A 16,376-nucleotide genomic window follows, 5' to 3' on the forward strand; every position below is an offset into this window, starting at 1 on the left:
TCTTTAACAATCAAGGAATGAACTTTAATGAAGAACCAGTCTCACAATTTGGTAATTGGATTCATCATCAAAGTATACATTCTAATCATTGTGTTTTGGAGGTCAAGAGAATACTTGAAATAATCTTGTTCCACTTGTTCGAGCTGATGATTGATCAAGAACTAAACAAAGCACTTAAGGGATTCATGAATTCCAATTGAGATTCATTGTGGATAAAATAATATCTCAACTCGAATCCTTTCTTGTTGTATCAAGAAATTCATGCAAGTTAAGTGTCATCAAGAAGCTTCTTCATTTAATTCAGAAATCACCATTGATGAACCAAATGTTAACACTTATTTCTTTTTTATTCTTCGACCTAATGATTGACAAGATATCTCATCATATCATCTTGAATTGTCTTCGTCTCCTTGATGTAGAGAAGAAAAAAGTACTTTATCAAATAGGCATTAAACATGCTATGAACTTAGCCAGTCACGAACAAAGATACATGTCATTGAATAACTTTATTACCTTTTTAAAGAGACCACATAGAGATGATATATTGAACTTAATTTCAACACATGCAATGTGGTTTGCTCAGGATCCATGGGGAAACTTTGTTCTCCAACATGTCTTGGAACTTCATAACCATTTATATAATGATAAAATTTGTTCTCAACTTAAAGGGCATTACGAGAGAATTTCAATGCAAGAAGTAGGAAGTTACTTAGTTCAAAAATGTCTCGAAACACCAATAGGAATGTCATATGTAATCAAAGAACTTATCCAAAATAACAAACTCTCGCAAATAGCGAAAGACAAATACGGCAACTGCGTGGTTCAATCGGCACTTGAAGTTACAAAGACAATGAATAGACCACTACATTAACAACTTGTTGACAAACAAAAACATCGGAATATAATCAAGCATATTCATTTTGGAAAACATGTCTTTAAGAAGATCAATAGTGTGAGTTTAAAATGTTAAATTTTATGAAATTCTTTTGTATTATCTAGTTGTGATTATTTAGGTCTTGTTACGTATTCATTTATATTTTTAAGAAGTATTGTAAAAGTAGCAAAAGTTTTATGTGAGTTTTATGTTCAAATTAGTTGTCAAAAGTAATAGCCTTTATTAATTTTGTAAGATTTTTTTATTTATAAAATTTATTATTATTTTTATATATCTAAATTACTTTGTCACACTTAAACTTTTTCAAATACATATATATATATATATAATATTCCTCCAAAACTTGTCTTTGACAAATTTTTTCTTATTTGATATATATATATATGAATACTAGTAAAATTGACATTAATTATGATCTGGATGAATATGATCATTATTTTATTATTTAGGTATTTACTATTATTATTATTTTAAAATTTTGACCATCATCTTAAATTAATTCTCCAAAAACATGGTAGCTAATTTTGCAAATCGCTTATTAAATGATGTGGGTGCTGTGCCTCAAGTAAATTGAATCATTATCTTTATTTGTATTTATATACGTTGTGAAGAGGTTATAAATGAATGATGTTCAGCCAGGGAATAAATCCATATAATTTCATTATTCTCCCCCATAACATGGTATCCAGAGAATCAAAATCCAATGACTTAAAAACAGATATATTTTATGAAATCATATATATATATATATATATATCAGAAAAGGGATCTATATGTGTATTAAAGTAATTTGACACCCTGAAAAGAAAAGCAGAATGAACCCAGAATTCACAAATGAAAAAATAAAAGGACAAATCTGGATTCGAGACACCATTGATTTTATTCTTTTTGGTGAAAACATAAAATAGTTTCAAGACCAAAATGATGTCGTTTCGAGGAGTGACAATTAAATTCTTAAAAAAAATAATTTTTAAGTTGATAATAATGACAATAATAATAATGTTGATTGAGGCACAAAAACGACGTCACATTGAGCATCTCAGCCCGTAAGCCAAAAAGCGCAGAATCCATCACTAGAAATTCTCCTGAAATTCAGAAAGGATAATTCAAATTTAGAGAAAACTCAGAATCGGACATGATCGCTCCCGTTTCTTTTTCTTTTTAAGTCAAACATGTACTTTTGATTTTCAGTTGGCTTTAGCTTGTAAATTGAGGACGATGGCCGGTTCGTCAAGAAGTATCTGACAAACGACAACGTCTTTGGAGTACTAGCCATGAGTTTGAGCTCTCTCGTCGACTGGAAGTTCTCTCAGGTCTTCGGGGAACGATGTCCAGGCGAAGACATTCAAGACGGTTAGGGTTTCTTCCTCTCTAATCCCTGCCACTTAACATATTCTCAGAAAATATGTATGTGTATATTTTGTGTGAGTTGACAACTGATGGCCGCATTTTGTTGTGCATTTCTTTATTTTTGTGCATTGTGAATTTGCGATATTTCCTTCTCTTTTGAATTTCATTTTGATTTGTTTGGCTAGCGAGATAAAAAACGAGTATTAAATTGTTTACTTCTCTTCACTAATCTTTACCTTTACTATCTGTTTTCACTATCTATTAATTTATGTAATTTGCTTGTTGATATCTTTACTTTTGATTCTCGTTTTAGTTGATATTATTTCCGCAATTGAGTTCGATAAGAGTGGTGATTATCTGGCTGTTGGTGATAGAGGTGGCCGTGTTGTTATATTCGAGAGAAAGGATGAAAAAGATGTGAGAATCTTATGCAAACTTCTGAACTCTGCTAGATATGCTAAATCTTAAATTAGTGAGATATCTTTTGAAATTATTTCAGGTTATCTTTTGTTTAGGCTGGCAGCTTTATGATCTTTTTACCCTTGATTATTGGCTTCTTAGACTCCAAGTCAGCCCCGTTCTAGGTATCAATTGGAGCAATTAGATTTTATCTCAACTCGTCATCCTGAGTATCGATACAAGACTGAGTTTCAGAGCCATGAGCCTGAGGTATGCTTTCAATAATTTAAAAGTGCAATTCTAAGCTACTTTGTATTTCCTGTTGTCTGTAAAGTGTTCCATATATTCTTGTTGCATGCGTGTGTTGCAGATCCTGATGGTATTACTTTTCCTATAGTTTGATTACCTGAAGAGTTTAGAGATTGAAGAGAAGATCAACAAAGTAAGATGGTGTGCTGCCCCAAATGATTCCATACTTATTCTTTCAACAAATGATAAAACAATTAAATTGTGGAAGGTATGGTCTGTATTGGGAAAATTATTCTAATTTCTTATCTATATCATGCAGTGCTTCAAAAGTTAAAACTTACCTGGAAACTGATCAATCAACTATAGATGTTATCATTAAAGAAGTTGAGAACTTGGGCTAGTCTAAGGATTTGCCGTTTAGTGGTGTAATGTTGAACTTGTTAATGTAATTTCATCTTTCTTCTGTGATTATCTTCTTGATAAGAAGATAATTTGCGTTATTTTTTTACATATGATATTTAGGAAAGATTCTTAGTTTTTATTTCAAAAAAAATATATGTCATAAAAAGGAAATATTCTTAGTTTGACAAAATAGGAAATCAGCTAGCAGCCAATAAAATGATTTGTGGCTGATAGGGAGAGAAATTCCTTGCAATTTATTGAACTCAAATGGTTATGGAATAAATAGTAATGGAAAGTTATTTTTCTATCAATCATATAATAATCATGAGAGTTTATTTCAAAAAGAAAAATAATAATTTTGAAGAGTAGGCATTGAAAGCCTCTATGTTGTTGTCTTAGCAGTCAAAGGCGAATTTAGGGTAAACTGTAAACTTGGGATTCTTGGTTCAATTTAGGGCGAATTTAGTTGTCGTAGTTGTCTTAGGGGATAAGATATGTGTTTAACATGGATCAGTCTTGCGGGGGCCTCACATCACTCTCTGGTTTTACCGTGCATGGATGAGTCCAATGTGGCCCTGCCTTGAGTGCATTCTGGGCTATCCAAACAGAAAAGTAGACAGGAAATGTGAAGCATGGAAAGGAATGGTACAAAAAAGAGTTGTGATTTACCAAGTGATTTCAAATGTATTTCGTCTTTATGAAGGGATATTGGACGATGAGATGTTTGAACAAATGGAATAAGAAACGGAAGATCTATCGTCTTTACCTTGCAGCTTTCGAAATCTATATTTATAGAGGGGCCTTCAAATGAAGAAACATGGTTCTATTATCTTACCCTTTAATCAATGATTCCAATCGAAGGTGGCATTCAAGAGGAGAATAACATTTTGATTAACTTCCTAGTGATACCTGAATTGAATTATATAGTGGACATTAGATATGGTTCTGTTCCTATGTGGATAGTGGTAATTGATAATAATTTATCTGTTAATGATTTAATTTAGAATTAAGAAATGCCGAGTAGTGCTAAATTTTGGGAAAGCTATGTGGAATAGAATTTTATTCTTTATTCGTTAAACTTCTGCTGCTATCTTAGTCCATTTTGCTACTCTTTTTCGTGCTTGGCCTGTAGAGCAATTGTGGAAGGCCATGATTATTCTAGACATGGTTTGAAGCAGCAAATTACTTACAGTTTTTACTTGCATTATTAATTCAAGGGAAGTTTTGTGATGAGCTTCAAAAAAACTCCATTATTACATAGGTTAAGAATTTAAATCTTATTGAAAAGAATAACAAGCACCAGAGTGCAGTCTACAATAAAGTGTATTCAATAGACCAGACTCAATATCTTGTCTATTCCATACTAGGTCACCATGGCTAAAGTGGCCTGTATTTATTTTGTTTATTGTTTGTTTTCATGTCATGGTTATTAGGTTAAGGATCAAAAGATGAAGAAGATAAAGGAGATGAATGCACATCCATTTGTATGTTCAGAGAATTCTCTTTTAGCTGAAAGGAGTTTTACGAGCGGGCAAGATTCACCATCTCTTTCAAATGGTCTTCCAGCATGGACAGGGACAGCGAAAAATATGTTCCCATCGCAAGAAATTCTTAACAAAGTATGGGTTTGCTATTTAATATCATAAAATTTTCTGGATTTGTAGATCTATATTGGTTTTGAAGTTTGTTATGTTTTACTCATTGTACAGAAGTTGACTAATTTGTTATATGACCAGATTGCCAATGCTGAAGACACTGCTTATGCAAGATCTCGAAGGGTCTATGCTCATGCACATGATTTTAATATTAACTCAATTTCAAATAATAGGTAAATGGTATCTTTATCTGGATTTTATTTAAAATTCTGCTTCTAGCCTAATAATTCATGGTAAAGTATTTAAAAAAAAAAGAAATGGAGAGGGATCATTTATCTTCACACTTTTCCACCCTTTTATACTTTCCTTCTTGGTGTAGTTTCTGGATGTTTTACAAAGTGCTAAACAACATAACATTTTAGAGAATTTTAGAATTGAAAATCTTCTCCAGAGAGATGTAGTATGAAAAACATAAAATGTCTGTTTTGTATGAAATGATAATTTTGTTTCTTAATCTCTGCACAGTGATGGTGAGACCTTCATATCTGCAGATGACCTCAGAATAAATTTATGGAACCTTGAGATCAGTAGCCAGTGCTTCAATATAATTGACATGAAGCCTTCAAGCATGGAGGATCTTATTGGTAAGTCTTTACAACATGTAAAAGATAATATATATTTGGTTTCGTTACATTTTTTAATTTCCTCGCGGATACTATGTTGTAAGTTCAGTTATTTTACTCTTTCTTTGTCTTCTGATGACAATGAGTTGAGATGTTGAAGGAAACTGTGTTTAAATGTCAAGGACATAAGTGCAGGATAATATTAGGCAGGTATGAAGAACAAGAGAGATCTTGGATTTCAAGAATCAAATTAATAACTCAATGTTTATGTAATAATCATGAATGATCTACCAAAAAACTAAGTTAGGATACCTTATTTATAGGCACTAAAATACAATCAAAATAAGAATTTTTCAAGTCTATCTAAGAATTCTATAAAATAGGAAAATAAGTTAATTAATTGAAATAATCCATAATAGAAAATAACTAAATAAGACCCTTAACTAAATAGGAAATAATAAACTTATTTTGTATAGATACTAATTCTTAAATGACCTAAACTCTGTAATAATACATGAACATTACCAGTACATATAAATATATCTTATAATATAAATATGTGCACTTTAGGATCTTCCTCTTCTGCATCACAAGTTATCTTAATTTGCATTATATCATGAATGTTTGCTTTTCTAATAGGACATTTAAACACACATAAGTGCAGGATAATATTAGGCAGGTATGAAGAGCAAGAGAGATCTTGGATTTCAAGAATCAAATTAATAACTCAATGTTTATGTAATAATCATGAATGATCTACCAAAAAACTAAGTTAGGATACCTTATTTATAGGCACTATAATACAATCAAAATAAGAATTTTTCAAGTCTATCTAAGAATTTTATAAAATAGGAAAATAAGCTAATTAATTGAAATAATCCATAATAGAAAATAACTAAATAAGATCCTTAACTAAATAGGAAATAATAAACTTATTTTGTATAGATACTAATTCTTAAATGACCTAAACTCTGTAATAATACATGAACATTACCAGTACATATAAATATATCTTATAAATATGTGCACTTTAGGATCTTCTTCTTCTGCATCACAAGTTATCTTAATTTGCATTATATCATGAATGTTTGCTTTTCTAATAGGATATGAAAGTATAGGAGAGTGTTTAAGCAAAATGGATTTGTGTATTCTTTGTTCTATGAAAATTACATTTTAACCCACAAGAAAAGATCTTGTTCTTAATGTCTTGGATTGATTTGAGGAAATTTTCTTTTAGAGGAAAAGAGAAATAGCATTATAAACTGAGCTGAAAATTTTAAAGCAAAATATCTTTAAGTTTCCTGAACCCTCCCTATAGTTAAGAGGATGACTATTAACAAAATACTTAAGATTTAAAATCAATAATCTCTAACACTAGCAAAACACATTGGAAAACTTTCGGTTCCTTTCTTTCCAGGTTACCCAAGCGATAGCAATCAGAATAAGGGAAATGAGATTCATCCTGGATTTACATGCCCTAACACAAACCCATAGCTGTTCTGCAAACCAACTGCGATCCATCCAAGACAAATTTTGGAGGAATAAAGTTGAATTCCATAACCTTCTAGCTTCAACACTCCGAAGGAGGAGATGATTAGGGGATTTACTCTCATGCTAGGACAGAGGGCAGCCATGGACAATGAAACTACAATGCTTCCTCCAATGACTACTTTCCAAGCCATATTTTGTTATGATCACGTTATGAGGACCTTGGAGAGCTTGTCATATCATAATATGAAATTTAGATGGATTAAGTGTTTGTTCTTTGTTAGTGGCTGGAAAGAGTTTTCTTTTTCTTGGTCACAAGTGATTTAGTTCGATGTATTGTAAGTTTATGTTCTTCAAGCATCATATTCACTACTTTTCACAGTTCAAGAGTTTCTATCAAATTCATGATATGTTACCTGCTGTATGCATGGTTATCAAGGGCAAGATTAATAGACAATATGATTGGTTAGAAGTTTCATTTCATGCTTCTTAAAGCTGTTTTCGGATAATTTTTTTTTTTTTGCAAGAGAAAGCTAAATGAACCATAAGCAGTTTATTTTAGAGTACTAACTGTTCATGAATTTGTTTCTTTTCCTAATCAACAGAACAACTCTTGTCATGGCTGTATATCTTGTACTTGTATCTTAATGTCTTTCTCATATGTTTATTCAGAAGTCATAACATCGGCTACATTCCATCCGATTGACTGTAATCTGCTTGCGTTTAGCACCTCAAGAGGTTACATTCGTCTAGTTGACATGCGGCAATCGGCATTATGTGATAATGGTGCAAGAGTGTGAGTGATTGTTAATTTAGTAGTTCACTCACCGATTGTGTATTACAACCTAAATAGTTGAAGCTTTTGTTGTTATTTACATTTTCTATACCATACAGATTGCAAGATGCAGAACCTGGCTCAAAATCATTGTTTACAGAAATTATTGCAGCCATCTCTGATGTAAAGTTTGCAAGTGATGGGAGGCACATCCTAAGTCGGGATTACATGAACCTAAAGGTGTTCTGATGCAGGATTTACCATGAATTAGAAATTTATCTCATCCAAAATAATTATTCTTTCCAGGGAGATTAGTTGTTGAAAGTTTTGCTATAATCAAGTTTATGATAGGAGTTTAGAATTCTTTTAATTTGATCACTTAAGTCGCTTGAAAAAAAAATGTTAAATACTGTCCAGCAATTCAGGTATGATGTGAATTTCAGCACCTTTGGAGTTAGTGAACAAAAACTTTCTTATAATATAGTGTTCCAATATCTTATTGGAGTTTTGGGACCTTTTGAGAAATAAAATAAGTGGATGCCAGTATTATCAAATCAAAAATGAAAGAGTAAGCATACAATAGCTACCAACTGAATTTATATTTGCTTCCTATCTTTTTTTGGGCATCTAAGTATATATTAGACACCAATGACCTATTACCACACTTTAGAATAGGTATTTTCTCATGCATACTTCGTTGTGATGGAAAAGCACTAATTCACATGCCTTATTATAACTGACAGTTCTTGTTTCTGGTTCAGCTGTGGGATATCCGTAGAGATTCTTCACCAGTTTCAGTATTTAAGATTCATGAGCATCTACGCACCAAGGTAAGGGCATATCATTGTGATGCTCAGCTGAAAAATATATATATATATATATTTGAAATATCAAGTGATAAAGATATATATTTATGGAGTTTAATTTTGATGGAGGATCTTGTGTGATGAAAAGTAACTCTGCCATTTTTATTTTTGGTTAAATTGGCAGCTATATTAGTAACCAAATGCAGAGGAGCAAGGACTGTTCCTCTTGGCTACCGTAGAGAGCTAAGGACTTTTGTTTAGTTTATGCTTCTTTATTTAGAACGAGGCCATCATGAACATTGACACTGTTATGTCAATAAAGTGACTGATGCTAACAGCCAGAAACTGAAACTCAATAAATTGGACATGTTTGTGGTTGTTGAATGCAACATTGCAGAATTAAGAGAGTGAAAAACAAAATAGCAGATGTTTTGTTCTCGCATAGGTCTCTACTCTTAACTTTATTCCATATTTTCTATCCAAGAGTTCTATTGGTGGGAGATTGTGGAGATCCAAAAAACTTGATACGTAAGAACCGTCCATATTGAAAGGTGTTAGCTAATCCTACAATCTACTTTACCACAGTAATTTGTATTTTTCATGAATATTCTTTTCTAAATGATGCATCTCTTTGTCAAGCCAAAAGGCATGTGTTTAGGGTAATTGGGAAGGGAAAAGGGAAAGTTAAGCATTACAGAAATCTAAGAAACCACCACTCAAGCTGTTTTTCTTTTCATTACTCCATGCATCTCTTAAATTTCTTGTGTTATCTTCACAGAAATTGAATTTGCATACCAAGTATTCTTGTGGCTGACAGCTAATTATGTTTTATGCAGTTATGCGATTTGTATAATGATGACCTGATATTTGATAAGTTTGAGTGCTGCCTCAGTAGGGATGGTCTAAATTTTGCAACTGGATCTTATGGGTTTGTCTTTTCTCAAATTTGCTTTTACATCTTTCAGTGTTAGGCTTGACTTCTTCGCAATATACAGCACAGTTCTAATGACACCATTTACTTGCACAGTAATCTTTTACGCATATTTTCTTCTGGTTGTGGAGGGGAAGAAGGAATCACCATAGAAGCTAGCAAAACTTCGAACAGGTTAGCTTCTCTCATCTAAACTTTCAAACTTTGGAAGTTTTGAGTTGGATAATTTTGAATTTGGATAAAGGCTTTTTGGGTTAACTGGGAAGGGGAAGGGAAAGGTAATGGTCATAAAAAGCTAAAGAACCACTTCCTTTCTAAGGCCACTCAAGCTGTTTTCCATTATTGAGAACCACATAGAGAGTTGGGTTATTAGCTTTTTCTTGCCACCTTCTGATGCATAACAGGAAGCTCCTAAAATGAACATACTTCAATAATAAAAAATATGAAGCAGAATCAGTAAAGAATATAAATGTTTTGGGAAGTTAACTAAAAAGAATAGAAAATATTTAATTTCCTTTTCTAAGTTTTGGTAAATTTTACAATAAAGGGGAACATGAAGATTCATTTTCTTGTTTCCTAGATTTTCTATTTTCCTAATCCTTTCTATTCAATTTATTTTCCAATGTACTAAGTTTTCTAAATTTCTTATTTTGATGTATTTTGATGCCTATAAATAAGGTACCTAGTTTAGTAATTAGGAAAAAGATTCATGATTATTATTCATATATTCAGGTTATTTTAATTATTGAGGTCCGAGACCTCTAAGTTTTGTTTTTAATAAAAGTTTTCCAACTCTGTATTCAAGTTTTCTTTGTCCCACATCAGTTGTTATCAAAGCCTAATTTGATTCATCACACTGCCCTTATTTACTTATGCTGACTTTACAAAATACAACCATATTCCCTCAAAAAAAAAACCTTAAATTCCTAAAATAGCTGCTAGTAGGAAAGGAGGAAGAAGACATCAACCTTTGGGCAACCCAATTCTTAACCACCTGGAAGGTAGTCTACGCTTTCTTTCCTGTTGACTTTAGAGGCTGCCAACCAGCTCATCCACCTAATTTCAGCCTTTATCGTCGTGGAATCCTCTTCACTTTCCATAAGCTCACTGAACCACCGCTACAATCTTGAGAACTCTACTGCTCCTACCACCAGGAGCAACATCAAAACCAGCTCCGACACCATCACCTCTATGCGCATCCTCCGCTTGAATATCGTTGCTGGAGGCTCGTCAAAAGTCGACATGTGACTGCCATGCATCATCCAATGCGCATGAATTTTGATTTTTTGAAGCCCTTTGTTGACTAGTTCAAACCGATTGAACTTATTCAGGTTTGGATTGTCTAATTCAACCACCTCCAACTCGGTTCTCGATATTTTCGGACCAGCTCTTAAGGTTTTTAGGCGTGTGCTGTAACTTTTTTAGGTTAGCTTGGCCGAATTCCTACCCTATATTCACTTTTTGGCAAGTTGATACTTTAGAATAAATTTGCTTGGTGTCAAAGGAACATTGGGTGAATTTAAAACATGAGTTGAGTTCCTTTATTTACGTTCTACCAAGTCGATGTTTCAATTACGAAGGATGATCTACAAGATGGTTTATACGAACTTTTTGATAAATATGAATATGTGGAGAAAATTTAGTCGAATTTCAAAGTGTCAAGTTTTCAGTGACTTACGAATTTTATGAAGATGCTATAAGGACTCAAGATTTTGTACAAGAATATTATTTATATGATAGATATTATAAAATGAAAATTCAGAATCATTTTCTGATAACTAAAATAGTGAAAACAAGTGTAAATCTTGCAAGAAATAAGAAGCACAAGAGTAAGATAACACTTATAAAATTTTGATATAAAAATAACTATCCAAGATTTAAGTGATAAGATTGATATGTATGAAATGAAGATGAAACAACATAGATAAAATCTTGAATCTTCGACTACACGAGAGTATAACACATTTGAAATTTCGATAGAGCATGAAGAACAAGAAAAGGATGAAAAGATAAGTGAATTAGTGCCTAAGCAAAATCTTATAAAAGTGCTGCTACCTAATTGTCAAGAATTAGCTAATGATATTGAAGATATGCACACAAGTGAGTTATTTAAGATAGTAGAAGAAATTGTGAATGAGGTTGTTATTCTTGTTGATCAAGTTGAGTTTTCTAGCAAACAGATCTCTCGATTTAATTGTGAGTAATAATGTTGTTGAGGTTAACAAAGAAATGATGTTCTCGTTAATATTAAGAAGAAAGAGGCTCCACTTAGAAATACTTGTCCACATTCTTTGGTTCCTAACAGCACTGAGGAAAGTTTGGTTGTTCTTCCTTTCATAGATTTTGTCATTCTTAATTAGTTCACTATACCTCTAAAATCCTTATTTCAGAAGCATTTATGTTTTCTCAATACAATTTCAAAATCCGCAAACTTTACTTGTTAAGAAGAGAAGTTCCAATTTTGACAATTTTCTATCTTAACAGTTTAAAACTGGAGGTTGAGTTTTCACTAAGTGGAGGAGGATGATGTAGAGTAGAAAGCTCCTAAAATAGACATTTTATTGATAGAAAATATGAGTCATAATCACTGGAGGAACATAAGTGCTTTGGGAAGTTAACTTTAAAGAATAGGGAGATTTAATTTCCTTTTCTTAGTTTTAGAAAATTTTACAATAAAGGGAAACATGAAGGTTTGTTCCTGTTTTCTAGATTTTCTATTTTCCTGATCCTTTCTATTCAATTTACTTTCCTATTTATCATGTTTTCTAGATTTCTTATTTTTGATGTTTTTTGGTACGACGACATTTTTAAGTTTTGTTTTTAATAAAAGTGCGCCAACTTTTTATTCAAGTTCTCTGTCATACATCACCTTCCCTTGAAAATTGTGTTGTTTTGAAGCCTATACCCTACATATGCGAGAGATCAGTTTCAGAAGCATCAGACATTTTTTACGAGGATTGTTTTGCTGCTATATGTTTCTTCCCAGGAAGACACTTCTTCATCAGTGGAGTCTTAGAAACTTGAGTTTTTATGTTGTTGATCAGAGTTATACCAAAAGAACTAGCCTGGACGTGAAAAAATTGAGTTCCTAGATTAAGGGTGAGATTTTTCTTTTCCTTACACCATGCTTGGAGAAAATTAGTAAACGAATGAAGAAGAGAGGAGAGAAAAAGAAAACATCTTTTCTTAGGGGATGAAAAGGAAAAGTAATTTCTTTGTTTGGATAGCTAAAAAGTAAAAAACAAAATAATCATTGTGATATTTTGTTTCTTTTTGGTTTATAAAGTAAAGGATAATCCAGACCTAATTATGAGAAAATAGTCGATAATACAGTTTATTAATAAATGACAAGATAACTAGAAGGATAAAATAAAAATTTTCTTTTAAATTATTAATCCTTTTCTTTTTCCTCTTTTTTACTTTAATTTGAATGAATATAAAAATCAGACCTTTTAAGGAATGGAAGAGATTCTTATGATCCATTTATTTCCTTTATTAACTATTATTTTTTATCCCAACGAGTGAAATGATGGTGCATCTCATCCATTCTTTTTCTTTCTCTCCACAACTCAATCCAAACATAGTGTTACGAAATGGTGTTATCAAAACAGAAATATGGAACTTTAAGGCTGCATTTGCAGAGGTCTGAGCATAAAAGCTATTAGGGACTTTAATAATGCATTGCTTGCTAAATGGAAATGGAGATTTATCTCGGAAGAGAATACCATCTGGTGCAAGTTTGTTGCTGCGAAATATGGGCTGGATGATGGTGGCTGGATTACCAAAAATCACTTGGGTGCTTATGGTTATAGTCTGCAGAGATACAATACCAAAGGTTGGACGGATTTTATGAGAAATGTCAAAATTAAGATCGGTAATGGAAGGAGAGTTAATTCTAGCAGGATGGTGTGATGAGAGGCCCTTTAAGGATATCTTCTCTTATGTCTACATTGCCAAGGATTGTTTTGAGTGGAGTCTTAGGGAGTTAAAACCTTAATGGTTAGGAGGTAGATGGAAGAATCTCTTTGCTTGCTCTTCTGGAAAAATCTTCTAGAGTTTGATTGAAGGAAAATTCTCCATTATGAAAGATCTGAAAAGTGACAAGTTCTCAGTTATATCTTTATACGCCCACAATGGACGGGTTTCCTTGGAAGCAGTTATCAAAAACCAAAGCCTCTCCATGCATAGCTTTCTTTGTTTGGGTGGCATCTAGGGGTAGAAATCTGATGTTGGCAATTTGATGAAAGAGGTAGATCACTACCAAACAAATTTTTCCTATGCATTAATACGTGGAATTCCCTTGTCATCTTCTTTGGTGTAACAAGGCTAGAAGATTATGGGATTTAACTCTGTCACTTCTTAACCTTAACTGGGGTTGTGTGGGCCACTCGAGGATGAGCTATGGGCGAGAAGTGATATTGCTGCTACAAAGTTAAAGAAGAACCCATTGTATTTTGCTCAAAGGGCACACCATTTCTGATGGAACTGATATTTTCTATCTTTATGATTCAGTCTCTGCATTAGGAGAATGTAAATTCTACTTTTCTTCTCTTTTGTAATTGGGTTTGTACCTCTTTGGTGCCTCTTAATGTCTTGTTTTCCTTAGAAAAAAGAAAGTTGCATTTGGTTTAATTTGCATTTAATTCTTAGTCATTCCTGTATTTCATTTAAATGAGTCTTAATATGCATAATGAAACCATAATTTATCGTTTTTAAATTAGCATAACCCCAACTTGAGTTCCTTGATGGTAAGGATTCATTTCTACCTATAAAGGCAAGAGTTAAATTCTCAGCATCAAGGAACTCAAAATAGTAATGATAACTCAAACAAAATAAACTCTATTTTAATTATGTTTATTAAGGCTGACATTAAAATTGTGAACAAGAATTGAAAAAAAAGCAACATAATAATAATTATGCACAAAGTTTCTGGATGGATAAACCCATTTTATTTCTTTTTATTTAACTGGACTTCATTTAAAAATTGAATACAGGAAGCCACTTTCTCGAACAATTTCAAGAGCTAGAAGGTCATCTCTAAGCAACCTGACACGAGGATTTTATGGACAAGGTCAGACACCTGGTACATTTATTTACTTCTTGTATCTCTTTGCTTTCTTGTTTATCTGGTCTGCTTGAAATATCTATCTGCTCTTTCCTCTAATCAATGCAAAGTGTGAAATTTCAGACAAAGGTGATGATGATTGTTTTGGCGACTTGAGCTCGAAGCTGCTACATCTCGCATGGCATCCCACCACACCCTTGATTGCTTGTGCTTCTGGAAGTAGCTTGTTCTTGTATCATGCATAATTTTCTGTACAGTCACAACACTTCATGGGTGATAGAAAACATGCAATTTTAACCATACCTCGAGGAACAAATTGCAGTTAAAAAATATCTGTACATGCATGCCTTTAGGTGTTTGTATTCCTGCGGAAAAGGTAATTTCCATCAAATATAACATCAGGTATAATCTTCTTTGTAGTGTGTGTACAACAGCATGTTTTTTTCTCAGTGAAAATTTATACATTTTAATAATAAAGTAATATTTATGTATCAACGACAACATAACTAATTTTCTAATAATAATACATATAAAATATACAGTTTGATTTAAATTTATATCTTGATAAGGAAGGATAGAAGTATCTATTAGACAATCAAAACATAGTGAAATGAAAGAATATTATGAATTTCAGCATTTACATTTTAGCATTTAAATTGCTGATAAGATTATATGAATTTTTCTACCAATCTAATCATCTTTTAGGAACAAAGTAAATTATGAAATTTGATCTTTCAACGTACTTTGTTTGGATCGGTGCGTTATTTTTATTTTGTTAAACTATATTTCAGAAAAAAGAAAAAAAATATTGTTTGTAATTATATTTTTCTTTTCTAATTTTATCCTGCTCTTTTATTATAAATGAGGTGTTACTCATATCTCACTGTAGATTTATGTGTCTATATATATATAACGTAGAACTTGAAATTTATTAATTTTAGTTCAGTACACTATAATCCTATAACAAATAAAAATATTAAATATATTTTATATACCAATTTATTAGTTATGAAGATGTATGATTGAATGTACATACAGCATGACATAAACGCCGAACTTATTTTCAACCGAGAAATGTGGTTTTTTTTATCTCTGTTTAAATATGCTTCTCTACAAAGTATATTATGTGTAAATAATTAAATAATTAATATCCATATTTATAAGATAATTTACAAGAAAATAGTTGTAATATCCTTAATTAATTTTAAAATGTTTAAAATTAGTGTGTAAATGTAATTTTTGAATTTTTTATTTAATGTATAAAATTTAATTTTTATTTTTTAAATTATTAATTAATGTAAAAATAAAAAAAATTAAATAGATAATGAAATTAAAAACAATTTAAAAAAAAAAGGGTAAAAATTTGGGTTCTTGAGGTATTTTTGAAAAAACTTTCAAAAATTGGGGATCAAAACACAAGTTAAGAAAATTATGCCACGTAGGATGCACAATCAACAGTCCCGACGAACTGGAATGCGCCATGTGGCAAGGGACGTTGATGCGGTGCCATACGGGAGGCCACGCGGGCGATCTGCATGCTCGCGATCAAACGGTTCAGATTCGTTCCCGCGTGCACGGATGGTCCAGATCCACTTCCTATTTAAACGCGATCGGACAGCCCAGATTTACTCCAAATTTAAAAGCGATCGGACGGTTCATATTAAATGCGATGGACGGTCCAGATTAAAAGAGGATTGATATAAATAACCCTCTTCACACCAAACCCTAACCCTAGCAGCCAGATCCCCTCTCCTGGCTGGAGAAGAAGACCCAGTCGCCGGAAAGGAAGCCAACCGTT

At 32.2% G+C, this 16,376-nt stretch overlaps 1 protein-coding gene and 1 pseudogene across 3 annotated transcripts; both read left to right on the plus strand.

Annotated features, from left to right (window-relative positions):
* Nucleotides 1-361: 361 nt before the first annotated feature.
* On the plus strand, nucleotides 362-2,140 carry LOC148240137 (putative pumilio homolog 21; annotated as a pseudogene).
* On the plus strand, nucleotides 1,953-14,997 carry LOC110826243 (serine/threonine protein phosphatase 2A 55 kDa regulatory subunit B beta isoform-like). 3 transcript variants are annotated; one of them, XM_088210950.1, is made up of 14 exons: nucleotides 1,953-2,248; nucleotides 2,559-2,662; nucleotides 2,807-2,914; nucleotides 3,042-3,161; nucleotides 4,729-4,914; nucleotides 5,032-5,123; nucleotides 5,416-5,534; nucleotides 7,674-7,797; nucleotides 7,896-8,016; nucleotides 8,520-8,606; nucleotides 9,419-9,510; nucleotides 9,610-9,687; nucleotides 14,508-14,596; nucleotides 14,702-14,997. In XM_088210950.1, exons 1-14 carry the CDS (start codon nucleotides 2,170-2,172, stop codon nucleotides 14,821-14,823), a joined length of 1,521 nt encoding a protein of 506 aa, XP_088067076.1. In that variant the 5' UTR covers nucleotides 1,953-2,169; the 3' UTR covers nucleotides 14,824-14,997. The 3 variants fall into 3 exon arrangements, with proteins under 3 accessions (XP_088067076.1, XP_088067077.1, XP_021912544.1); XM_088210951.1 differs by having other exon boundaries at nucleotides 1,955-2,248; nucleotides 14,508-14,584; XM_022056852.2 differs by having other exon boundaries at nucleotides 1,955-2,248; nucleotides 8,538-8,606.
* The last annotated feature ends 1,379 nt before the right edge of the window (nucleotides 14,998-16,376 follow it).

The sequence above is a fragment of the Carica papaya genome, chromosome 9 (assembly GCF_054855325.1).
Source record: "Carica papaya isolate Zhongbai chromosome 9, ASM5485532v1, whole genome shotgun sequence".
NCBI lineage: Eukaryota > Viridiplantae > Streptophyta > Magnoliopsida > Brassicales > Caricaceae > Carica > Carica papaya.